General features: G+C 39.1%; 1 protein-coding gene across 1 annotated transcript in view; it reads right to left on the bottom strand.

The window, feature by feature from the left end:
• Nucleotides 1–26,955, bottom strand: part of CDK19 (cyclin dependent kinase 19) — a 122,801-nt gene extending 95,846 nt beyond the window's left edge. The window contains exons 1-2 of the mRNA XM_071438513.1: nt 26,682–26,955; nt 7,810–7,885 (exon numbers count right to left, since the gene is read on the bottom strand). Of these exons, the coding sequence (XP_071294614.1) occupies nt 7,810–7,885; nt 26,682–26,809 (204 nt within the window). The 5' untranslated portion in view covers nt 26,810–26,955. The remainder of the gene's footprint in view (nt 1–7,809; nt 7,886–26,681) is intronic.
• Between the last annotated feature and the right edge of the window lie 67 nt (nt 26,956–27,022).

The following is a 27,022-nucleotide window of genomic DNA, read 5'->3' as shown; positions in this document are numbered from 1 at the left end:
GAAGCAGTTCTGAACAGCAAAATTGCTCAGGCAAACTGGCAGGTCTGTTAAGAAATACAAGCAGACCTGTCTGGCTTAGCAGACTGTCAGAGCTCAAATGCCAGTGTACAGAGAGGTGCAAACAGGGACAGGCTACATGGGAGGAGTTTACAGACCTTGCCCAGGCAGGTAGGGATGGTGTCAGGAGAGCTGAAGTTCACCTTGATTTGACACTTACAAGGGACATCAAGTGCAACAAGAGCTTCTGCTACTACATTGATTATGAAAGGCTGAATAGGAAAATGTGAGCTTGGTTCTAAATGAAGTGGAGAATTCAATAATAGGAGTTCCAACTTAAATATGATTCACAATCTGATAACCCATGCCATCGCCTCTCAGCCTGAGGCATAAAAGTAGCTACATGTAATGTTAAATTAGAGACATTCTAGTTATGCAAAGTCAATATATTAATTCAAACAATTTTACAACTCAACGCAGAATAAACTGAAAACAGGTAAAAACTAATTTTACTTTACTGGGAAAGCACAAATGGAGGAACATAAGGAACGCAATGCAAAAGAAAGAATGAGAAACAGGAAACAAAGTTTATGGCAAATTCAGAAAAGAACATGATTTACAAAACATTCCAGCTGAAGCTTTAAAATGTGTAAGTATATATGTTGTGTAAGAATATATGTTCACTTGTGCATACACACACAGTCTTGCAGGGATATCTAAGTTTGGCAAGTAAGTATTTAAAAATCTCTTCTTTGCTTTATCAGCAACTCTGGTTTTCTTTATCTGAGTGATAAAGTAGTAATTTGCTTTCAGTGCATTGAAGCTGTTTGGCTTTGGGTTTTTGTTCATTTCTGCTGAAGGCACCATCAGTTGGTTTTGCATTTGTGTGTTCTGAGAATATTCAGAATCTGAACAAAACAGCAAATACAAAGTGAAAATAACTGAGCCTAAATAGCACTGAACAGTCATTCTCCCTAGTCAGCTGCACTGGGAATTTGGATTATAGCCTAACTGATGTCAAGTTTCAAACTCATAAAGACGTTTCCTCGGCTCATGTTAGAATGGGGTAAAAGCTTTCTTTTTCTTCTTTTTAACATACTTGCCATAGATATACTGATATTGCTCTCCTGCTTTGAGCAGAAACACAACTTCAAGAAAAGAAAAGGAACCTCTGCATAAAAAGAAGTTGCAAATTTTGCATTTAGAAATCTAAAAGCAGCATCTTCCTTTTCCTTTCTCCTCTGCATACTCTTTTTTGTTATTAAATTGCTGAAGGACATATCTGTAGTTAAGACAATGGAGCTGACTAGCTGCTTCAGATGATGCTCTACTTTTGTCCAATCTCTTGATTTAAAATTGTACTTCAAGCTGTGAAACTTTATTTTCATAAACACTACAGTGTATTTATGGGCTAATAGAAACATCAGCTTAATTGATTAAACAAAAATAGCTTTGTTCCACATACTTACTCCTTGTATACTTTTTTTATTTAATGAAGTTAATTGTTCTTTCAGATGCAATAAAATAAAGAAGACAAAAAATGTCCAAAAAAAGAACCCTTTTGAAGAATAACCAAAGCAGGAATTTAAGTACTCCCTTACAAAAAAAGCATTTAAATTACACAGATTATACAAGATTAGACCATGTAATACAGAGAGCTCTTATTCTTCCTATGGCATGCAAAACACGAGTTGTCATGTAGCTGAACCAAAAAACCTTTTTCCAGCATTTTCCAGCTGATTCACAATGCATAGACACTTCTAGCCAACACATGCCTTAGCTCTCTAATAAAAATCCCTTCAAAAAAAGTTTTTTTCACTTATTTCACTACCTCCAGCTATTGAAAGAGGGAGTGGAGTTTCAAAGTTTCCACAAACAATCTTTTCTAATTAGGTAGTAGAGACTTTGTGGGGAGATTTTACATTGCCAAACCTTCTACTCATTTATTCTGTCTTGGCATGGGAAAAGAAGTCCTGACATTCAAAAGGAATCTCCAACAGCAAAAGTACTCAGGTACACAGACTTTTTTTAAGCCTTTTTTTACTCAGCCTTGCCTCCAACAAAGCCAGGGACCAAAGTCTACATAAGTCTACACAGCAGCAAATAAATACTGCAACCCGCTGTGATTGTCGTGGACAAAGAAAAGGTCGATAGAGCTGAAGCACAGAATTTGTACTTATTATTAAATGTTATGCAACTATCTTCTAAGTGTTTTATAAATACTGGAAAGTTACCATTATTTCTGTACAGCTGACCTTTTCCATGTTACTAAGAGATGCAGAGACAGGTCAAAGATGTTTAAGGCCAGCCTGGTCCACAGTCTCAAATTAAGTAACTTCATGTTTAACTCATTTGACTAAGCAGTTTCCAACCAGGGAGGTGAGAGCAGCTTGTAAATGATGTGCAGCATCTGACAGAGGTAAAAGCAAGTAAGTTTTACCAGCTCTACCAGCAAAGCATAAAATGTCCCCCTGAGTCCTGTGCCACGCTGCCAGGGGCAGCAGAGGAAACGTGTGGCAAAGGCACAAAGTGCTTCAACATGGAGATGGTAAGTCTGGCTGATTTCCTTGGCTCAGCTTCAGCAGCACAACATCACAGCATAGCCAAACCCAAGAAGAGGGGGACACAACCCCAGAAGAACTGCCCACACAGAAAGGAAGGCTATGGACAGCAAGGAGGCAGAAAAGAACGTAAATATAGTGAGAAAGTGCCACCTTCAAGAGAGCTGACAAACACAAAAAGGTTACAAAGATATATTATTAAACCTGTAAGGCTTCTAAAACTTTGCCCACCCTCAGGAACCAAAATATTTGTGTGCTGTACTACTTTGGAACATATACTGCATAAGTAGGTGAAAGGACTGAGAATGGTTTTTGCATGCTAAATTGTTCAACTGAGCTTTCAGTAACTCATTTAACATTATAGTCTGAATTTATTTTAGCCTGTACCCATAAATGCAAGTTTGAACAACAAAGGCCAACTGATGCTCCCACTAGTGTGCCACGGCATACTGGCACCATTTCAAGGCCTCCCAGAAGGAGTAGCCTCCCCTAAAAATCAGCACACACAGGCACAGGATGTGGCAACTAAAATGGTTACAGGACCCAGACCCAACATTCACACAGGGCAAAGCAGCACCAATTTAGGGCACTCAAAAAACACTAAGCTAGCAATGCTGATTTGCAGCTCTGCTTCTCCCATTTAAATCATCTGCAACAGCCTGGTCTCTTTTTCCCCTACAGGAAAAAAAAGAATGAGCTATAAAACCACCCTGATATAGAAAAATTGAATTAAGTTTAGAATTAAGGTCACTATTTCCAGAGACGAAGGCTAGAGTTCATATTTTATCCTCGGAAGAAGGGAAGTTCTTATTGGTGAGGGTGCAAAAAAAGCTAGAAAGGACCAGAAGTTGAACAAAGAACATCTAAGTCTTGACTCAAGTCTCTGGTTCATGTGAAACCTTTACTAAAGTCATTTTTGTCTGTAGACTGTTAGCTGCTCTGTGAGAATATTATGGAAGATACCATTAAAAACCTTACTAAAATCAAGATAAACAGAATTTACAGCGTTCACCCCATTCACCAAGCCAGACATCTTATCATACAGAACAAACAGTTTGGTTAAGGATTATTTTCCCTTTGAAAATCCATGCTGACTACTTCCAATCACCATCTTGTCCTGCATGTGTTTGGAAATGGTTTCCATGAGGATTTCCTTCATCACCCTCCCAGAGACTAAAGTGGAGCTAACCAACTTGAAGCTCCCCTGATCCTTCTTGGAAACAGGAGTGACACTTGTTCTCTTCCATAAGAGGAGATAATTCATAATAATTATTCCATAATAAGAAATAAAAATAATCCACCATTATCATTCTAAGATAACTGAGAGTAGTCTCATAATGAAATCCAAGCAGCTCCCAGCACTCGTGGGTGCAACCCATCAGGTACCACAGACTTGAGTATGTCCAGTTTAAGTGCTCCCTAACGGGGACCTCCACCAAGGTAAGGCTTCCTTCCTCAACTTCCTCTCTGGTCTCAAGAGCATGAGACTCCTGAAAGCTGGACTGACTGTTAAACACTGAGACAAAGAAAATATTGAGTACCTTGGCCTTTTCCATGCCATTTATTCCCATACAGCTGCAGGCTCATATTTCCTTTGGTCTTCTTTTTGATATTTATGTACTTGTAGAATCCTTTCTTGCTGCCCTTCCGGTCCCTTGCAAGACCCAACTCCATGTCAGCCTTGGCTTTTCTAACCCCTATTCTTGCAAGATCAAACAGCAACTCTATACTTCTCTTGTTCTGCCTATCCTTGCTTCCAATTCATATATAATTCCATTTCATGTCCAGGTTCAATAAGGAGCTCCTTTCTCATCCACACAGGCCTCCTGTTGCCCTTGTTTGCTTTCCCCCTTGCTGGGGTGGAACTTTGTTAAGTTTGGACGGGCTGATCCTTGAATACCAACAAGTTTTTCTGAACCCCTCTTCTCTCCAGGGCTGTAACTCACAGAATACTTCCAAGCAGATACCTGAAGAGGTTCAAGTCTGCTCTCCTAAATTCCAGGGTCATGATCCTGCTTTTTGACATACTCCTTTCACTTAGTCAATTCATCTTCAACCTCATCATATCAGCTAAATAAGCCAATAACAATTGCACTGAAGTTCTTCCATGCTCAGGGACAGGATACATATCCATATATTCACAATTTACATTATTGGTGAGTGGCACTGACTAAGAAAAGGCTTATTACTATTCTTTTTTTCTGAATTAAGCTTTCCCAAAATTGACAATTAGAAGTTTATAGTCTCTACTGTGAAAAACGAAGTCCTTGAATTAACTTGAATGTATTCTCACAGGAAGTGCAGCCTTTGGGACAAGAAGTCTGAGATAAAGCTGTATTACCCTCATGCTTTTTGATACAGGAACACCAAATTCCATTACTGCTACCTGTTTGCAGATTTTAAAAGTCTTAGCTTGTGGTTCTTAACAGATGACGGCCAAAACATTCAACAGGAAAACACAGCCTTAACAAATAATACTCCTCTGGTCTGTTTCTTGTGTCGCCACTTCTTGTTTTAAAGAACCTACTTAGATAAGGTAAGGAAAAATGTAAAACACAAAAGCAGCAAATTAAAGTTTTCCTTTCAACCCACCTCAGGTTCCAAAATAAGCTGCAAGCCTGGAGCTGAAAGAGTCACATTCATTAACTAAATAATCATCTAAAAATAGAAACACTCTATTTCATTACTCCTCTTCACATTTTACAGCTCTGCTCTTCAGAAAATGCTGTTGCTTAAGCCAAGCAATAATCTGCCTCATAACAAGAACACAGAAATAGTTAGCATTTCAGTTATCTTCAGACCACACTTGAGTTACAGGAAACTAATTCGGTTTTTATATGCTCACAGAATTCTTTGAGGTATAAAGAGTCCTTTCTAATATTTTGGTACTCAATACAGCAGAATTGGCTGAAATAAGGATTCTTTAAGCAGGGATCACCCTACAGCTAAAATAAAGCAACAATCACTTGCCACAGGAACCACTGCCTATATGATGTTTCTACTGATATAAACTTTCTTCCAGAAAAAGCTCCTACAATTGAATAGCAGTAAGAGAAACTTTATGGGTTTTGAAGTCCTAAGCAAAGACAGACCAACTTGATTTGTAATGTCAGAAGAGAAGTCATCTGCCTTTTCCTTTAGGGAAAGCTAGCCAGCAGATCCTATTATAGGTATCTATGCAATAAGACACACAAAATGGTCTTGGACTCTAAAACTGAATGTCTTTCAGTTCAGCAATATATTTGTAAGATTTGTAACTATATTTGTAATTATTTGTAAATAAGATTACTCAATCTTGAGTACAATGTCAAGTGTCTTAAAGTTTACAGAACTATTAAAATATTCTGAACATACACACATAGAATCAGGTACACTGGTGTCCCTGTCATTTTCTCATCTTCCAAAGCGTGATTTGGGTTTGTTTTGCTGCTGGAGCAAAAAGGGGAAGGGTTAAGTGCCAAAAGAACTACTCATGACATTTTTTAAATGGCCTCTGTCCAGGCTGATAATCTTTATTTAATCAGTAAACATTACCCTCCTTGTCACCTATCTAAGCCTTTAAATACAAGATAAGCTATTGATGCATTATTTAAAGTCTGGTTCTTTTTATGGAAAATGCACTTGATTCTGGCCATATGACAAAAACTTAGTAATTTTTTTCAACTATTTCACAATTCTAATATTTCCCCTGAAATTTCACTGAGGCAAATGCTGATGTGCTGCATTAGCACAGGTTACAGAGTTTTACAATAAGGTTTGAAGAAGAAAAATGAAATTAACTCATGGAAGAATTACCAGAAGAACCACTGAAAGCAGCCAAGTAACTTACACAGTAGATGCCAAAATTCATAAGCTGTACAGACCTTTGTATAAAGCTTTATTAATTAAAAAAAGTGATGTATCATGGGAGTTAAAACATAATTTGACACTCTCTCCTTCCTTACATTGTTTTGTCCAGGTAGACAGAACCAGCTCCATATCACAGTGCTATCATGCCCACAAGAAAGTCTCCTTCAGACTAATCCACACATCTCCACAGCAGTAGAATTTAAAACAAAGAACAAGAATCCAAGAAACAAAAACCCCTCAATATTGTCAAAAATCACTTTGTAGTACCAAGAATATAACCTAGTACTGATGTTAAAAGGATTTCCTATTTCCTCCAAAGGCAGAAATACTAGCAAAAAAAGGTCACTGGGTAAATCCTGTGTAAAGTGACTGACAGCAATGCAGCCACCTCTCAAAGCCATGAGTGACCTTGACCTTATAGTGATAAGCACTTTACAAGGACAGCAGTTTCATCTGTTAAGTCTCTTCATACAGAATCACCATGGACACTACACTAAACACAACCCAGTGGTTTGTTCAGTTCATGGACACCATGAGTTTTTAATGCCCCACATTGCATTGCACATCTGAATGCTGTATTTCAATGCAACACTACCAGATTACAAATTCTAATTCTAATTGTGCCTAAAAAGCTTTAGGCACAATCCTAAGATACATTCAATAGCTGACTGCATAGTGACAGCAGTAGGACAAGGTAAATATTTAATCAAGCAAGTGCACTCCTTTTGCAATGCAAGAAATACTTGCATTACAAAATTCTACTCAGTATCCAGCATTTTGTCAGTAATGCACATTTTCAGACATAAAAAACATTTAAAGATCAAATTCTACCTTTATTTACTAACACTTAATTTTTACCCAATTTGAAGGAATAATAGGTATGTAATAAAAGACACATGTAAAAAAATATAATTAGAGCTGCTTTTCATTTTGTTATGAAACTTCCCTGTACTTGGCAAAACAAATTAAAAATGAGGAGAACAAACTGTTCTCAGATACTAAAGAACAAGTCACCATTAGTCTAAAATAAAATACATTATTAGTAAGTGGACTTCAGATGGTAGTTGTAATCCTTCAGAACCTTTTTCTTTCAAGTCATTTTAAAAACATTCCTTTTTAAAGTAAGTCTTCATTTAGAAGTTCGTATTTATTTCCCTCTCAACACATAAAAGAAGATGAAACAAAATTCTATCAGAAAGAGGCATTGCTATTACCTGAAAAGAACTAAAAGAAAATTATTATTTTAAAAGCTTCTTTAAAAGGCTCAGATTTGAATAAACTTCCATGCTTGCATACTTTAAAGAAAACATTTGGATAATCTCCACGTTACTTAATTCTAGGGAAATAAAATACCTGTTGAGTAATAATGTCAGTAAAATTACTTTCATTTATGTACACTTACTGCAATCTCTCTACAGGCCGACATGGATATCCCTGTACCTTCAATTTGCTTCAGTGCATACTCCTTTTCATCTTTTCTGTACACACAAAAAAAAAAAAGAGAGAAAGAAAAATATATTTAGCTCTGACTTACATTATCATCCATATCAGTATAATGATGAAACACTTTAATTTGGTCTGGATCAAGAAGCTGAAAAGCCAATCTGCTTTTATGCATAAATTACACTTTGATATAAAAAGCAAGTTTTCTTTTAACAAAAACCTTACAGTTTCCAAACAAAAACTTCTTTATAAAAAAACTTGGTTAATATCCATTTCTCTCTGAAAACAGACATAATATCTGTAGATAAGTGCAAACACAGAATTTTAGAGGACACTTTCTCTGAAATTCCAAGATACTGTCTACTACTGTGAAAGCACTGCAGTCATATCACATGCCTGGAAAATTCTCCTAGAAATATCTGGGAATGGCAAGCTTTTTCCTTGATTTTATTGGCTACTTCCAATCCACTTTTATTTCTGAAATACTACTATTTTAAACTATTTATATAATAAGCACTGGCTACAGACAGATCCCTAAAAAACACATGAAATGTTGTGCTCTGATGTACAAAGCCAGATTATGAAAAAAAGTTCAGCCCAAACCTTTTAAATAATCACAGCTTGAAGTGATTTAGAGGGACCACCAAAAGAACAAGAGGTAGAATCTTGAAGCTTTCATGATATAACAGAAGCAGCCTACAACATGGGCTTGCAGGATTCAGCTGTCAGTGACAGTTGTTGGTAGGCACCAATGCCCACAGTGTTGATGCCCCTTTACAGACTCACCAGTCACAATTCAACAACCCACAAACCCCTATCCAAATTCCCTGTGGCATTTCTGGTAGACCTCAGTTAGCCCTTCTTCCAGTCCCAAACCATTTTGTTTTGCCACACAGAAAGATTCTGTGTGTACTTGATTCAGTCTCTCTGGCTTTGAACTCCAAGTCTCTGCCCTGCCAGCTTCAGCCTGTTTCCCACCTTCCACCAGACCCTCTCCCTCCAAAATTCATGGGATAAGAAGTGATTGAGTGGAAAAATGTGGGAACAAGATAACTTGAATAATAGCTTTCTACACATATTATAACTAACACAGGCAAGTATTATTCTCAGTAATTTTCAGTAGCAGCTAAACCCTCAATGCATGTCTATAATTAACACTGAGCTACACTTTCTGAAATAAAATTTTAACAAGAAAAATTCCAGATGCTTTTCAACTACACATGAAAATGTGTAATGCCACAGGTAATAAGATCACACCTTATCTCTCAGGAATTGTTTCTGATTTCATTAATTAGTCCAAATTTTACACAGTAAATAATAAATGCCCATCCCCTCTTATACATGGTTCTGCTATCTATGCAGAGCATTTCCATACACTGCAAAGTATCAACTCCATCAACTCAGGTTGTTTACAGAGACTGTGAAGACAAAATTATATTGCCTGCAGAACCAAAACCAGCTCTGGACATACAAAATTGATCAAGGCATTCAAACTATGGTGATGTTTAAACTATGCAGCACAAACAATCCTGTGCACAACTATCAGCTGGAATGCCAAAGCAATGTAGTCACTACAGCACTGCATCACATCCTTCTTTTGGCACATCTACTGAACCAGGCACAGGACCACACTGATATGGCTGTCCTTGAACTAGTTCTACATGCAGAGCATTGCATGCAGTTACTCAGACCGTCACAGAGTGGAGGTCACTGCAGAGACCAGGCGTGACACTGGGCACCCGCTGCCTCCAGCAGCACTGCTGAGCGCCACTGCCACGGCGGGGCTCTCAGCACTTGTCAGACACTGCATGCAGGACTTCAGGACACAAATGGGAAATTATGAAAGGTGTTTAAAAAAAAAAAACCAACCAATCCAACAACCTAAGGTACCACAGCATGTGGGAAAAGGAGGCAGTCTTACTGAGCTGCAACTCAGATAGTTCTAAAACACTAGGTTTTGTAAAAAATGAGCAAAAATAGGAATAATGAAATGCTTATTTATAATAAATGGGTGGCAAGATAAAGAACTCCAAAGAGATTGTATTCTTGACGTGACAATTTTTTTGATTTTTTTTTTTTTTTTACCAACAGCTTTGGAATTATAAACACAGCCTCCTTTAGATACTATTTACTTGCTTTGGCAGAAATGCAAGTCTATACAAATACTTTTCCAAAGTTAGCTGTCCTTATTATGGAAATACAATAGCTAATTAAAGCACTTTTCAAAGACGTCCACCAAGTGGTATTTTAGCTAATAATATTTTCCCTTCAAAATAATTTGAAAGAGAAAGAAGTATATTCAAAACTTCAAAAGCAAGTCAGCCAGTGCAATCTGATGAAACAAACAATTCTGGTTATTCAGTGAAGTATCCAAAGAAAAGAACACATAGGTACTTTATTAGCTATTTCCCCACTTGTAAGAATTCAATAAATAATATCAAATGTTGTGTGTGATAGGTGAGTACACTGCACAACTCCCTAAGGACCAACGCTCTCACAAAACACTTGAGACGGGGAAGTACTTATATTTCATCTCAGAAAAACTCTACTGAACTCTAAACAGATTTCAGTAAATTGTATGGAATTACACAGCAGGAAAGGTTTTATAAATCCTTTTCTGACAGTTCCTACATCAGCACATTTTTTACTAGAGCGAAGCAAGCATGGTTAACACCAAATCCAAACAACAACCACAAACCACACAGCTCTGCTATGAGGCAAAAGACACCCATGCCAGGGATAGCCAAGCAGAAAGCAGGGTCTCTGCCCACAACCATTTTTATCTGGTCTGCAGAAACACTGTCCCAGGAACAGATCAACTAACTTGAAGGGCTTAACCTGCAACTGTAAGGGAGTTTGTGTGAGGGCAGGAAGCAAATGGCACAGATCAAGGTTTAATCAAGCAGGTTGTATCAAACAGACACCCCAGGCTGATGGTGGTGGTGTGGTCACTAATCTGAGCAAAAGACATAGCAAAGCAGAACTCAAAGGGAAACCATACTTTAGGAAGGTGTGAGTTAACAATTTTTATTCATGCTTTTCAAAATTGATGCAGAAGAATTTGCCTGATAAAATAAGTGCCACATCACACACCTTACAAGGCTTCTCTATGCTTCAAGCTCCCTTATCCAAAACTAGGGGTTAAAGATTAAAATCAGCATTGCTTCTGGTTTCAGAAGTATTACAATTTATGCTATTCTAAGAGGGATTAATTTTTACCAAAATGACACTGCCAATATGAGATACTGCCCTCCTGAAAACTTTCCAAGTGGTATTTCAGACTGCCATAGGCAGCACTCAAACCCAGAGGTCCCCATGTTATCAGTACTTGCATACCAGCATGTATTGAGAACATTCCTCCGCTATAGAAACCTGGTCTTCAAGTTTTTCTCCCTCACAATAAATATCCCATTCTGCAATCCTTGAGGTTACTGTCAATATTTTAATTGGCACTATGTAAAGGAACACTCTGTCCTCTTGCCCCTAAAAATTGTACTCAGTGGTTGATGTCCAGCTGTAGTACTTAATACAGAAGACAAAAATGCGATTACTTCTTCTGGGTAACACTTTCAGTTTCCATTTTCTAAATGCTTTGGAAAGAACAAAGTACCAAATTCACTTTTTAAAAAATGTAGCTCAGAAGATTTAGAATAATTACAAGATTTCAAAGGAGCTAAACTCTCTTAACTATTGCAACTGTACTTCAGAGACCTCCCATCATATGAGAAACTACTTTACAAACAAGTGAATGGAAAACTAGAAACAACTTGAATGGAAAACTAGAAACAACTTGCCCAAGACCATTAAAAAACCAGGACGATTTGAAAATAGTGCATGGTTCAAACAATTGTTTTATCCCAATTATTCAAATGTGAAGGCTTTCAATGAGGGTCTCTCTTGAATTCACAGATAATTTAACATACATCCCAACTTAAGAATTAATTATCCACATCAAGGAACTGGCTTGAAAGACCGCAATAACTCTGAAGCTAGAACTGTGATCACATCAGTTAATACAGATATTATCCTTACTGTATATACTAATAATAGCTGCCTTAAATTAAGTGCACAATACCATAAATAAATAATAATTAAAGTGCACATTTTCTTAAGGGAAAAAAAAGTGTACCATAAATCCATTTCAAGACTTAGCTAGAAAAAAAGGCAATAGAAAAGAACAACAATTCACCCCTGTAACACCACTAATGGAATTTAAGTATTTGACACTTTGTAGGACAAAGCCAGGGAACACTATGGAGCTCAGTGTCCTTCACAGTACAGCCGGGAACACAATGTCCATAGGGGTGTCTGGTTACATTCTGATCACTTTGTTTAATTGCTGCCAGACAGCAGTAAGTTAATCACTCAGCAGGAGATCACAAAGAGTTGCAAACCTTTTTCCCCCTGAGAAAAGGCAAACCATGACACTGAAGTGCAACTAGAAGCTAACTGAAAACCCATCTGCAACACGGCAGCCAAGCCACTAAATAGATCATGCTCAGCACTGGTTACCCTAGGCAAGTTTCTCATGGATTTAATTCTGTACTTAGCACATGGCCCTAGCCCTTTACAAAGATAACAGTACCAGAAAAGAAGTCTATGACTGACTGGAAAAAGGGACATAATCCTTTCCAAAATGTAGTGAGTTCTCGTGCTTTAGTGTTTTTATGGATATAGAAGCAGTCACTAAGCCAAAAGAATTACTAGATCAAAAAATCTACACATGGTGTCTCTAAGGTGCATGTTCTACACCAGACTAGGAAAGTAATTTTCTTTTACTACTATCCTCCAAACCTATCAAGCCTGGTCAGCCGCTCAGCCAGCTCATTTTCATTCATGTGACAACCAGTCACAAATGACAGAGGCTGTGAATCTACAGACTGATCTTCATTTATTTCTGGCCAGCAGTATACACTGTATTTCAATGCACTTCCATTAGTTCATTTTGAGATCTACATAACAAACTCGAAATGTGAAACGGTAAGGATGGTAAGCAGAAATTTGAAAAGCCCTTTAAAAGGTTTGTCTTTCTTCACCTTCGCTTCATAGCAGCTACATGCTGCTCCTACAACCCAGACCCAGACAAGTTCACTACGACCTGAACTACAACTGGCTGGTTTTGGCCATGAAAAGAATAGATGAAACCAGCAGGTGTGTACCTCATCCTGCTGCTGTGAAGAGTTCCAGTAATGTCTGTGGACTGCATAGCTGGCCTCTGTGCTGATGCATCCCCCAGAGGTTTGATGGGAACTTTCCTGGTGTTGCAAACAGAACATCACATGTGTCAGTCACCAGAAAGGACTTCTCATACAGAAAGAGCAGACATGTATGTCACCTGGGCCTGGGCTTTCCTCTCAGTGGCAATGTTGCAAAATATGGAATATGTAAAATTTTCTTAAGACAGGATGCTCTTTAATGTTTGATTTTTGTATACTTTCAAGCCTAATCAACAAGATGGGAGATTTAGTCTGTGAAACAGAGAGCAGCCCACAAGCTCTAAGTGATGTGCAGGAGTTAGAAAGACAAATTACTGGTTGGTAGAATTGTCTTGCTAAGCTTTAGGGCCTGGCAGGTTTCAGTGATCTCACACCCAGAGGGAGGTTAACAAAGCTGGGGAGAAGGATGTACCACTGACAGCAGACACAAAGAATGCAGAATTTATGGGCCACAAGGACATTGGGCAGAACCCCCAAGATAAGGAAGAAACAAATAAACCTTACCCAGCAACTGTGCTGAACCAGCTGTGACTGGGTAAAAGGGAATTCTGCAGGGGGAGATCCCAACCACCACTCACAGATCATTGACCCAAAAACCCATCAGCCCAAGAGAAGAGAAACATCATGGGACTGATTAGCATGAGAAGAGAGAGAATCATTAACCAATAGAAGATAGAACACTACTTAATGCAAGGATTATGTATTATGTAGCCAATGAACACTAATTCCTTCGTTTTCTGACATGTATAAATAGCAAAAAGGTTTTGATAATTATTGTGCTTGATTTGTGGAATTCCACTGGGCACCCAGACTTGCTGAACTCTGGTGAAAAAAAAACAAAAACAATGTCTCTCTCAAGTGTGTATTTGTTGGCTTGTTGCCCACTAGGTTACAAAAACCAATTCTTGTGGACAACAGCAGTGTGGTAAACCAACCTCCCCATCAGGCAGTAAACATTCTCTTTAAAAGCTGAGCTTGTATCTTATCTGAAACATCTACAAGTAAACTTGAGGAGTGGGAACAATGCAACAAACTCACATCAAACAGGACAGTCTCTACTACACAATATTAAAAAGAACTAGAGTGAAAATAGAATGTCCAAGGCTGATCCAGGTAAACAAAAGGAAAAAGGTTTTTGGAATGGAGACAGTATGCTACAGTAAATAGTGCATTTCTGGGTTTTGGTTTGGTTTTTTTTGTCTCAAGTCCTTACAATCTGCATTTTCAAAAAGGGGCTTAAATGCTTCTCAGCTTCACTGGTGTCACTGCCTGATGCTCCCTACTGAACTCCTCTAGGCCTCACTCCAAACATCAGATGACACCAGATAGCTCAGTATATACACAGAATGACACAAGCAGCAGCACTTTTCTCTACCTTCTGCTACCTCCCAGACCTAAAGTGTACCTTAAACCTTAAACCCTTTAGAACAACCTAAGAACATATCCAAAAGGCAGAAGTCTGTGTGTTGTTTTAAATGTTACTCTTCTCAAAATGCAATACCAAATTCCTGAATGCTGTATGGTTTACTACTCCATTTTTCAATAATTGCCAATGTCATTGACTTGCCAATGTCAGGCATAAATGCATGCCAAAAGAAGGCTAACTCGGGAATCATAATGCAGTCTGTGAACTTTTTAAATAATTAGGTTTTTTTCTTGGTTGGTTGGTTAAAAAAACCTTTCAAGAAAATAGAATTTTTTTTTGTTGAAATTAGCATTCTAAGCTTAAGTCTACTATGAATTGGCAGAGACATTCAAATACGGAGCAAGTGATTACTACAATTAGGCTTTTTTAAAAGATACCTGACTTTCATCACATACACTACAAGAAATAGGCAGAAGAACCATTACATGCAGCTTCACCTGCTGGAAAATCTGCCATGCTCCAGTCAGACTAAAAGAGCTCATATTAAAAGTACAAACTGCATCATATTATTAATAGACACTCTGTGTTATCACAGCACCCCCTGAGAAATTGAACCAGATTTTGCTTTATAATCTGTAGAACAGCCCCAAATGTATCTCTAAATCACACTAGTGATATGGCTATCCTTCCCCTTCTTTACTCCTCTGTAAACCAGTTTATGAACTCAGGGGGAAATGTGCATGTTAAAGAACAAAGTTCTTAAAGTGATACTACACTACTTGTCATTAAACACGATGCCCTTGACATTGCCTGCTTCCACAGAGCCTCACAAAAGATGCTGAATACCTATAAATCCCCCACAAACTTCACCAAACGTAAATTATGCATTCTTCATGCATGAGGAGACAGCTGATTAAAAGGATAAAAAGTAAATCTGAGCACTGATAAGGTTTTCTGTCATTAAAAAAAAAATGCCTTTTCCCAGCTGTGATTTCACTAGACTTGGAGTGGGGAGTAGAGGTCTCTCAGTATCAATACGAGGACAAAAAGTAATCCACTAGCACCTTTACACATAGCTTAACCATATGCTCTTCTCTTTCTTCCAGTAGTTTCTAATTCAGAAATTTAAAAGCAAATCTTTGTAGCATAGATAGCTTCTAATTGTTAACAACAATTTAAGATTAATTCACATCATAGTCAGTCTAAGATCTGTGTAATACTAGACCACTGGAAATCTTACTAACCTAATCTATTAAAATTTATCCTTTACGCTCTAATAATAAAATTTTGTATTTGCAAGGAAAGAGAGCACAACTTCAGTCATTGCCACCCTCACTCCAAATTTACTCATGAAAATTCAGAGACCTCAACCAGCTACAGTGTTGTTGCCATTGCTAAAATTAGACTGATTCCTAAGTATCTGGAGTGACTGAGAACTGTGAATTTCATACAAGTACATTCGTAGCAGATTGGTGTAAGCAGACTTGACAGCCTGTTTGTAAGGGTAAAAACTAAAGTGTTCGCATTAAACCCTGAAAGCTGTAAAATTATTCTGCTGCTCCAGGTAGCTCCTTCCAGAATTTGCTATATTTAAGCAGAAGAGAGAGCTGCACCTGATTTTATTTCTTTACAGACAGGCTTGATTACAGAGAATGAATAGATTTAGGAAATATCTCCCTGCCTGAAAAGACACACATGTGAGGATTTACTACCTTAAAACAAGGAACAGCAGCAGCAAGGAGAAAAATAACTCTGAAATAAAGAGGAAAGAAATTTTTATTTGTCAGCAAATTACGTACCAAGATCATAGAAACAGAGTCAGTCCTAAGACTATGCCAAAAAAAAGAATCTGCCATTTCCTTCATAAACTCACTTAAGAAAAATGCTTGCAACTAACTATAAATGTAAAGAAATGAGCTGTCTGGTTTTGGAATTTTTTAAGTCCTAAAGCCATACTGTAACTACACTGTCCAGCTTAACGTGCATCACAGTTCTTCCTATGTAGAAGAAATTCTTCCTATGTAGTGCTAAATCTGGCTAAATACTGCAACTTTGATAGGTGGGAAATTACTATCAAATCACCAAATAGTAGGAAGCCTGTACTTTGGGGTCTTTTTTAGCAAGAACATGTTTCAAATACCAGGTGCAGATTTTTTTTCTAAATCCCTATAATGCATTAGGTTTGCCTATAGCAAAATAAGCAGAATTATTGACTCAATGTAAAAGGGGGAAGGCAATGGCCTAAAAACTGCAGTTACTCAGTTTTTCTTTTCTGACTCATGTCATAATAAAATGCTTCCCCTAAAGCACATGAAAGCCTAGATTTATCAGAGATCTATCATAAATTTTCTGTTCTTTTCCTTCAGACTCCCTAACTCAAACCATCTACAGTGAAATTATCAATTCTCCAAGCCAGACCTACACAAAAGCTTGCTAACACAATGTGGGTGTAATTCTTGGGTGGTAAATTAGCCTTCAGGTACTAAAGCTGCACCCAGATCATGAATAAGAAGCCCAAATTCCATATGGGCAGAGTAGGGCAGAGTGAGACAGAGCACATTTATTACAGCTGAAAAGTTGCAAAGTTGAAACAACTCCCTCACAATAAAGTAGGACTGGAATGAAACTCTGTAAAGTCACCCCAAGGTCTAATTTAATTCAGTCTGAAACGTAAAAAATCTTTTTTTCCTCACTTCAGTGTCAGGACATGAGGATTTCTCAAAGATAGAGGTCTTAATTCCAGCCACTAAGACAACTTTGCTACATCTCAAAAACAAACAAAGTCTTTAGTCAGCTATCATATCTGTTCCTGGGGAAAGGGAGGAGCATTCTGCTTCCTCTGAATTTTAGAACTCCATGTCCCTTAGTCAGAACAGGCTTCTGTCACAATCTGAGGTTTAAGAACATCACTTGATGAAGTTTTATGCTGGTTTTTCCCCATCACTGAAGTGACACTAGAAGTAGAATAAATTACCTTCTACTCATAACAAGTCTTTTGGTTGTTCCGAAGGTCAAGTCAAATTTGGCAATTTGTCTACCTCTGTTTCTCATTTGAAGCATGACAGAACTGGGCAAAGGAACAAATGGTTATCCAGTACAATAGCTGGTTTTAATCAAAAGATATGAACATAAGCTAACTTTGAAATCTACAACACCCTTGAGAACAAGGCAACAACTGATACAGAAAGTCTGTTTTAGGAATAGACACATTCAAAGACATGAGCTGACACCCACTCTCAGCTGCACTGATGATAATTAACGCAAGCAACAAACACAGCATTTTTGAATGTGCAAGGTGTTAAATCTTAGCATGAATCCATGGTAATTCATTATTAACACAGGTGAGAATTTCCTCTAAACACCCCTGAATTTGCAGAATTCATTATTTATAAGAAGTATCTCTCTCAAAACAACCAGCTTCAGAGCCAAACATGCTGCTAGAAATGTCACACCTGAGTGGCCCCACAACATCACCAATGGGGTGGGAAAGTCAAGGACAATCAGAGGCAGAGCTGAATCCCAGCATACCCTGTCTGAATGCTTCCAAGTGCTCTAATAAAGACAGCAAAACAAAGGAGGGACAAAAAAAGAAGAAAACCTTCTGGCCGCACAAAAAGGATTGATTCTGCCTTCAACTAATGCATGAGGAAAGCAGATACACTGCTTCAAAATAGTGAAGCATACCTCCAGATGCAGTTTCCATTCCAGCAGATTTAGCTTCTGCCTCTAAGTCAATTGCCTATAACTCTTATTTGCACTTGACTGCAAAAAGAAATCAATAGCATTTTCTACTTAAGTCAGCACAGAGTGAACAAAAAAAAATAATCATACTGCACACAAGGCTCACTTTATGGGAACACATGTTTATAGTCACACTGTCCCAGCCTGCCCCTATGTTGTATCTGTGCTTTTATTTAGCCCAGAATCCTGATACTTAACTGAGCAACCTGACATTCCCAGCACACACAAAAGCTATGGCCATTGCTCTGCCTACTGGAAAGCCTATCTTCAGTGTGGTTTCACCTACAAAATACACAACTGCAAAATATTTCAGGATCCTGAATTTTGTAGAAAAGAGAAGACAACTGAGGAGAAACTAGCAGTTATACAGTGGCCTCATTTGAAAATATTGTTTTAAAGATTGCTAAGCCCAGAAAAGACAGAAGCAAACATGGACATGAATAATGCCCTTCAGGGATCCACTCTTTCAGTAATCTCAGCTTCTTCAATCTTTCTCACAACCAGAAAAATCAGTTGTGCTTTCCAATGAGGTAAAATAAAATAATTAAATAATAAAGGATAAAAAAAACCCAATCACAACACACCAACCAAAAAACCCAACCCACACAGATAACCATTTTGTAAAGGTCAGTTGACACTATCTCCACAATAGTGCTTCCCTCCGGTCTTATTAGACACACTAATATTCCATAAACTCTCTGAAACAAACTCCCACCAATAAATGAAAGGCTTGTACTCACACAGAAAAGTCTAAAAAATGTTAATAAAAAATTCAGATATAAAAGTTAAGTTTCAGTTGAGTTAAAGACTTTCCCTGGACTTTATCAACAACAAATTTTAGTTTAAAATATTTCTGCACTTTTTTCTTCTTGAATCTGTTGAGATAATGAACTTCACAAGAAGTGTAATGATTTCTAATATGCTCACAAGTAGCATTGTTATCTGTCAGTCATCTAACTCATTGTCAAACCATGTAAATCAAGCTCCCAGAGCTGGGAGGTCTTTTCAAACCTATATTATTTAGAAAACATGAAACTCAAGTCAAGTTAAAACAATAAACTTCTTGTGTTTGCTACACAAGTAGAAACTGTTCTTCATTTCCTGAAGTTGCATACTAAGTTAGCCAATTTATTCTAAATTCAGTTGTCCTGGACCAGTTTCAGCATTCCTTCAAGCAAATGCGCTGTTATTGCAACAAATAAATCTTTTTAAGTTCTAACACTTTGTTGCAGTAAAAAAAAAATAAATAAAATAAAACTGCAGTGTATGTCAGTTCTCAAATACCAGCAAAGGAGCTCAAAGAATGACACATCTTTGGAAGCAGAATGTAAGAGCTGCCTATCCCTGCTGTTAACAATCCCTTCCCAATGACACACGTAGACCTCAGCTCCTCCTGGACCCAACATAGAGCAGCAGCAAGCACATGCAAACAGAGTCACTTCTCAACACAGAACTCTGCTGCTACAACCACAGGACAAAAGCACCTTCTGACCCAAGTCTATGCAAACCATGACCTGATTAGGGCTGCAGAAGAGGCAAACAGCATTTCAGAAGGTATTTTCAAAACACAGGTGAAAATTTAATGTTACTGGTAAATCTAGTGCAATTTGGTTAGGACATTCCACAGAAACTTCGGTTACTTGTACAAACACATCTGCAGCATTATGAACCACAGCAATTTCTGGGGCTTTGGGGTTTTTGCTGATTTTTTGGTTTCTTTTCAAAGCATACATGATGTGAAAATACTCATGTTGAAAATAAATTTACGAAAAACACATCTACACATCTACTCACAATATAACGTGTTAGATTGGACGACCCAGAAATAAAACATATTAAACTGTTACATCAAGTAGTTCACACAAAGAAGCATTTAGTTTCTGACCTAGTCCACGGTCTGTCTTGCTTTGCATCCTATTACCAGATGGTGGGCAGAAATGAAACTCTTCTTCCCCTTGAACCTCTCACTTCCTTTTCCTGCAGCTCTGCTGGAAAACTCTAAACCCCCTCACTCAGAAACAGGAACCTTCTTGCCCTCTTCACTTCTTTAAAAAAAAAAAAAAAAACCAAACACAAAAACTACCACTAAACTTTGAAAGCTTCTCCTTCACATCTTATGGGCTAATTTATGTACATTTCTTTCTTTACAAGCTTGGAAAAAACTCATCTGTTTCTCTCAAGCACAACCCCTTCTACATCTTACTGACCCCCTTTCTTCCTCAAGCTCCTACCACCACCACACCACTGAAAGGTGATGATGCACTTTACAGCTCATTTCTGTACCTAGTTTCAGGGAGAGTAACAGAAGAAAGGACAAAATAGCCATGAGAGAAACCATATGTAAGAGTCTGTGGGAAGCGCTAAAAATTACTCATCACCACTTGCACTATCCTCTTGAGCAGGAAGCAAAGCCATGGTATCGTTGCAACAGCAGCTCTCATTAAGGCACAGATATGAAGTACTCATTATCTCTTCCTAGATGGGGACTTTTCTGCTAGAATGCATGGCAGGCAACTAGTTAGACAGGTTTGGTTTAGTTCTGCTGCTCCTTCTCACACATATTGAGAGCATTCAGTGGTTAAGTGGTATTTTCAGGATTTGCAGGTAAATCTAGTGTTAAGGTTTTCTTTTGAGAGATTTTAAAAAGGCATAAACACCTTCAACTATTCTACCTTCCTCAAGATAAGAAGTTTCATCAGGAAAGGAAAAACTATGATAATAGAAAGCAAACCACAGGTTTTCAGATACTGAAAAGAGATTTTCCTGCAGAGAGAAGTAATTGTTTAAGATTTAATACATTGCATTCTGACTTCAGTCAATAATTTTGTGATTTAGCCTGTCACGGGTTTATATTAGTAAAAAGCAACTACAGCACAACACCCAAATTACTTATGTTCAAGGCAATATCAAATAGAGGAAGTAAGAAAATGTAAATATATAAATTATTATAGACTCTCAAATGTCTTACAAGTATCAACTTGCATTGGTAAATAATATTCCAGTTTCACATTCAAGAGAGTATAATCCTTGCCACATCAGTGAGTTGCCTCCCTTTTAAGAGTAAATGCAACTGCAGTACACATTTACTCATTCCCCAGACATTTTGCCACCAATGCTGCTCATCTGCAGCATTTAGCAAACTTGAGTGCAAGTTTCCTCTCCTGACAAACTCCTGCTATATAACTTAATTTATGTTTTACAAAATAAGAATATGGGGAGAACAATACACTAATTAATTGCTATACAAATATGCATTTAAGAGATCATGCAGACTACCTTTACCTCTTCTACACTTTCAGTTTTCTACTACCAGAGTGACCTGAGCCACCACCTTGACCAGATGCAACCTCTGAAAATGTAATATTAGCAGAAATACCAAATACACTAAGTTGCTCCAGCAGAAATTTTGTTTTTCCAATGGAGCCATGCTTTGTAGCACATTATTTTTTTCTCTCTCTTAATCAGAATTTTGCTACTTCTGCTTCACACAAAAAATATTCATCAAATAAAAAAACTAAAACAAAGGCAAGCTGACATGGCCACAATCACAAGCAGCATTCCTATGTTAAGGTTATATACTTGCCTTGGCTAGATACTTCATCCTTCTTTCTCTCCCCATATCCTACTTTTCATAGAACTATACAATGGTCTGGGTTGGAAGGAATTTTAAATATCTATTTCCACCCTCCTGCCCCGTGCAGGGACACCTTTCATTAGAGCAGGCTGCTCAGAGCACCATCCAACCTGGCCTTGAACACTGCCAGGAAGGAGGCACTCAACTCTTATGTGGACTTGGAAGCTGTGAGTTGAGAACCTTACATTAATGATTCTGCACACCAGCGTCAGTCCAAGGAGGAAAACAGACTCCTCTTCAGTTACAAACTTACAGTACTGAAAAATAGGGGTAAGAAGAAGGAAAGAATATTTCATTTGTCTTCCCCTTCCTATGCCTGTGTTCCACAATGATGTTTCTGGACTTGCATCACTGTTGTCCAGTTTTCAAAAGGGAATTCCGTATTTGGCAACTAAGATGAAACCTGGTTTATACCAACTCTCTTTTGAAAAGGTACAGGTACAGTAACAATATAGTAATCTGACAAGCTACAAAAGTACACTACTTCAGCAGCATATAAATCTATATCCTTGGTTTAGCTGCTACACTGTAAGTACAGGGCAGAGCCAAACCTTTTATGGCAGGAGGGTCCGCCAGGGCAGCGCCAGCTCCCGAGCTGGCAGTGAGCCTGGGAGCTGCCCAGGGTACAAATCCTGGCCCTTCACTGACATCCATTTGAAAGCTGATCACGTCGTATTTCTGCCATTCCTTCAGTAACAAGATTAAAAAGCGCATACTTGCTTTTTGAAAGGTGTTCTAAAACATACAGATTAAACTAAAATTACAAACTTATAAATATTACCTATATAGCTACTTTGAAAGAAAAAATAAGAACCTTTGTTTCCCAAATGCAGAGAGTGAGTCAAATGAAAAATAAAATAGCCCCAGTTTGAGAAAAAGCAGCCACCTCGATTGTTTGTTTACAGGTAAGCAGAAGCAGCAATAAATAGAAAGGTTGTATTTACATGAAGATATAGCTTTTGCAAGTGTTGCATCTGCTGTTGCTGCTACAGAGTGAAGAACAGAGTGGCCTATTTTCTACTTGACTCAAGTATCCCACTATTCCTTGCGCTCCTGACTAACCAGCAGTGGTGCCTTTTCAGCTTGCTGACTCATGCAAACCTCCACCTGCAGGTGGACTGACATCCTGGTGAAGAAATACTCTGTAGTGGCCTGGATTCAAAGATTATTTTGAAAAAGTAAAGGAAAATAACTCAGGCATACACAACAAACAGAATTTCCAAACCTCACTCATCCTAAAACTTGCCTCTCATATGAGGAGGAGACACAAGAAGTGAAACAACTAAGCACAACATCGTAGCTTAAAATACCATCAAAGAGAACGTAAGGAATGTAATGAGGAGAGGTAAGGCATGAAACAAAACTATATTTTCCTAACCATGACTAGAAAAATTGCATTCTTTACTTTACTAGACAGATGTGAATGTGTCCCAAAAAAAACCACTTAGAAAAAGTCAACATGATGCTTTGAAACCTGTAACAGATTTTCCAGCTACATAAAGAGCTAAAAACCTAATATTGATGACTGAATTGCAATCATGATGCTTATATCATGGTTTCCTCCATCAAAGTCACTGGTCCAGTTTTACTGTACATGAAATAAAGGACTGGACAGCTTATATAAACACTTGTTTTCTACACCTTCTGGACTACAGAGGTATTAATGAAAGTTCTGTAAACCCAGGTGCCTAATTTAGCTAAATGTATAACACAAGGAGTACCTCCAGACCTCATCAGACCAAACAAACACTACTGAACTAAATAGAAGGTGCAGCTGCTCAAAATCTCTAAAAACATAATGATGCAGTGCATTCAAATGTAACACCAACATTGTTCAAATCTGACTGTTTAAAAAAGAAAATATTCTTTTAACTTTCATAGAAACCAGTCAGCTCACTAGAAACATGCCCAAATGATCTTCTACTCTAGGCTGAAAAAGCCAAACTAAGCTGTTACTTTGTCAAGAAACTGCTTTTAGGCACAAGCCATTGACAGAGATCTAAGCAACAAAACCACTTTTTCTACAAGCATTTTATCGAACAGCTTGCCAAGCTCCATATAAACACATTTTACTATTTCATAAAATTCATATGCCAACTTTTTGAAACATGAAGTGACAAGTTCTCAGTGGAATTTCTGGAGAGCTACAAGGTTCTTATTGCCCTCAGCCTCCTGAGACTGTAAATTAACTATATGAAGCAAGAAGCCAGAAACTTTCTCTTTTACACAGGAATGCCTTGCAAAATACTGAAACAGTCTCTGCAATCAGCTAAAGAAGAATTCCTTTACACAAGGCTCAAAAGCCCCCAGTGATCAGCACACAATAAATATGCACCACTTCTAGATTTCTTTTGCTAATTTCTTTTATTAGGGACCCCTTAAAGTTCATAACTAATGCTAAATATCCTCCAACCTGCAGATACACTTTAGCTAGGTGCTTACATAAGGAAATAATCTCATATTAATGGTTTTAGTTGCTTTCTATTTTTTTCCTAAATTGTTCACATCTTCCTTTCACCCAAGGATCTAAAGTTACACAAAAGCAACCAAGAGTGAACTCACCAATGCCATAAAATGCAGACCAAGAAAAAAGAAAAAAAATAGGCCACTTTCTAAGCTTCATGAAGTAAAGTCTCTGAGTATATAGTACAGTTGAATTTGTGCCATGTTATATTACATGTCAATCTATCTGAGAGCACTGAAACTTTGCACTTCCTTTTACCAGTTACTTGTCTTACGGCTCAAGGTCTCCCTTTGATTATTCCCAGCTCTGACACATTAACTATCTTTTTATCATATTTACTTTTGCTTTACTACCCATTTGCATTTGTCATATTATTGTAGGGATCTTGAAGACATGTTCTTTATGGTGCTTTGTAGCAGCAATGTAATTCCTGTGATGGCTTTCCTTTGCAGATGATGGAAATGAAAAATGTCTGGTTTTAACTTACATCAAATTTCTTTCTTTCTTCTGTAAAACAGTAAATCCAAAGCTTTGCCTTTTTTATGCTTACAATCAGCAATTTTAGGTTTACTGTATCAAAGAACAGCAACAAACATTTAACTAGCATTTTGATGGTTTTATTACCACTTCCTTTCCTTATTACTGCTTTCTTCCTATCCCATGTATGTTTTACTATATATATAAAAAAATTAATACTTATTAATAATAAAAGAAGCAACCATGAAAACTTAACTCAAAAATATTGGAAGAGCTCAGGGGCAGCTGTAATACTTGGAAAAGCTTTGATATTTCATGTTAGCTATGCTCTAGTATTCCTAAGGCTGCAGAGTGTAGTCAGAATCAGAGCTCATTTCCCGGTATTTAATCCTTCACTGGAATTAGTGTCTACTTTTCAGTTATTAATCACTTTTATACTACAGCCTCCTAATTCAGAGTTTAAGTTTTCAAGACACACATGAATGCCATTTATTCCTACAGAAAAATCCCTAGACTTCTCTACTAATCTAAAGCAGCAGCATGTCATTAACCACTTCCAACAATTTATTTAAGAGTTGTCCTTTTTCCACATTCAGTCTCTTCTTTTCCAAAGTTTCAGCTGGCTATAATGGAAGGCTATTCCCTTTAGCATTCTGATAGAAAGGAATCACCTCCAATTTGCAGGCATATTTTAGCCAGCCTTACAGTATGTTTAGAACACTCTGCAAACACAGCCTGTGTTTGTGCACCAGGCACACACCACAGTGAAAAAGTGCTCAATATGGCCCTTCTGAAAGCAAAGGATTCTATTTGGAACCCCACCTGCACGAGAGCCTTGCTCAGGCCTCAGGACTGCTCCCCTTCAACAACTGCATGCCAGCCAAACAATCCCAAACTGCAATCCTAGCTCCCCACTGCTCTCTTAACCACAATACTGTGAAAATGGCGTCCACGGAATACCTATCCCATGGTACTGGATTTCGCCAGAGAAGAGAAGAAACCTTGCTTAGCCGACATACATGAGCTTAATGCCTGAAGGACCTCTCTGGATCAAGCCGCCAGCCAAGTGTTTGGGGACAGGGACTTGTATCCTGCTCTCTCACGGGAAACTGATGGAGACACACCTGTGCATAGGTACTGACAGAAACCACCAGCTCTGCCTACAAGGAGTATCCCGGACAGGCCATCAAGCCAAGCGTGCCCGGCACTGGCATCAGCGGGGTGCCCCAGGCTGGGGACACACCAGAGACCCCCACACACCCCGGGAGCTGCTCGGGAGGGAGCAGCTGGGGAGGGGCCGTCGGGAGCCAGGCGCTCCTCCCTTCTCAGTCCCCTGCAAGTAATCGGAACAGAATGTCAAATTACGAACGCGGTCACACAAAAGACGAAAGCGACGACCTGGAACACGGCGTGCAAAGCAAAAGCGACCCCAGGGCACAGCCTGCTGACACCGCACCACTAGGGATGGCGGGGGGGGGGAGCGGGGCAGAGCGGGACGAGCTTTAGGCTGAACATTAGGTAGGACTGCTTGCATAAAGGGCGATTAGACATTGGAAAGGGCTGCTCAGGGAGGTGGTGGAGTCCCCGTCCCTGGAGGTGTTTAAGGAAAGACTGGATGTGGCACTTAGCGCCACGGTCTAGTTGAACACGGTGATGTTCGGTCACAGGGTGGACTCGATGATCTCAGAGGTTTTTTCCACCCTAACTGATTCCGTCGCTCCGAGCAGCCGGGCACCGATGCGTGGGGCCGGGGCACCGGGGCCCGCTCCCGGCGCAGGGCGGGGGGATCCCCGGGCGGGCTCCGCGCTCCGGCCCCCGCGCTGCCAGAAACTTTCCGAGGAGGGAGGGGAAGGAAGGAGGGGAGGGAAGGAGGGGAGGGCGCTGGTGCGGGGGGTGGGGGGGGTTGGAAGGGGGTTCTCGGCGCGGCCCTTACCCGTCCTTGCGGCGGGCCTTGTAGACGTGCCCGTAGGTGCCTCTGCCCACCTTGCATCCCTCGTACTCGAACAGGTCCTCCACCCGCTCGCGCTCGGCCGCCAGCTTCGACTTGAACTCGTAGTCCATGTCTCGCCCATGGGCGGGGAGGGACGGGCGGGCAGGGGGACGCGGCGGCCGGATCAGCACCCGCAGCTAGCGGAGCCCCCTCCCGGCGCCGCCATGTCCGGGGCTCGGCGGGGGCGGCGGGCGAGGGGAACGGGGCGGGGGGGGCGGTTTGTTTTTGTTTTGGTTTGGGGCTTTTCGGTGGGGGGGAGGGGGCGCGCTCCGCCGCCGCCACCC

The sequence above is a fragment of the Agelaius tricolor genome, unplaced genomic scaffold (genome assembly GCF_023055355.1).
Source record: "Agelaius tricolor isolate 1412-34295 unplaced genomic scaffold, bAgeTri1.0.p SCAF_1, whole genome shotgun sequence".
Taxonomy (NCBI): Eukaryota; Metazoa; Chordata; class Aves; order Passeriformes; family Icteridae; genus Agelaius; species Agelaius tricolor.
Note: the sequence above shows the minus strand (reverse complement) of the source record. Positions and strands in the feature narration are given on the sequence as shown.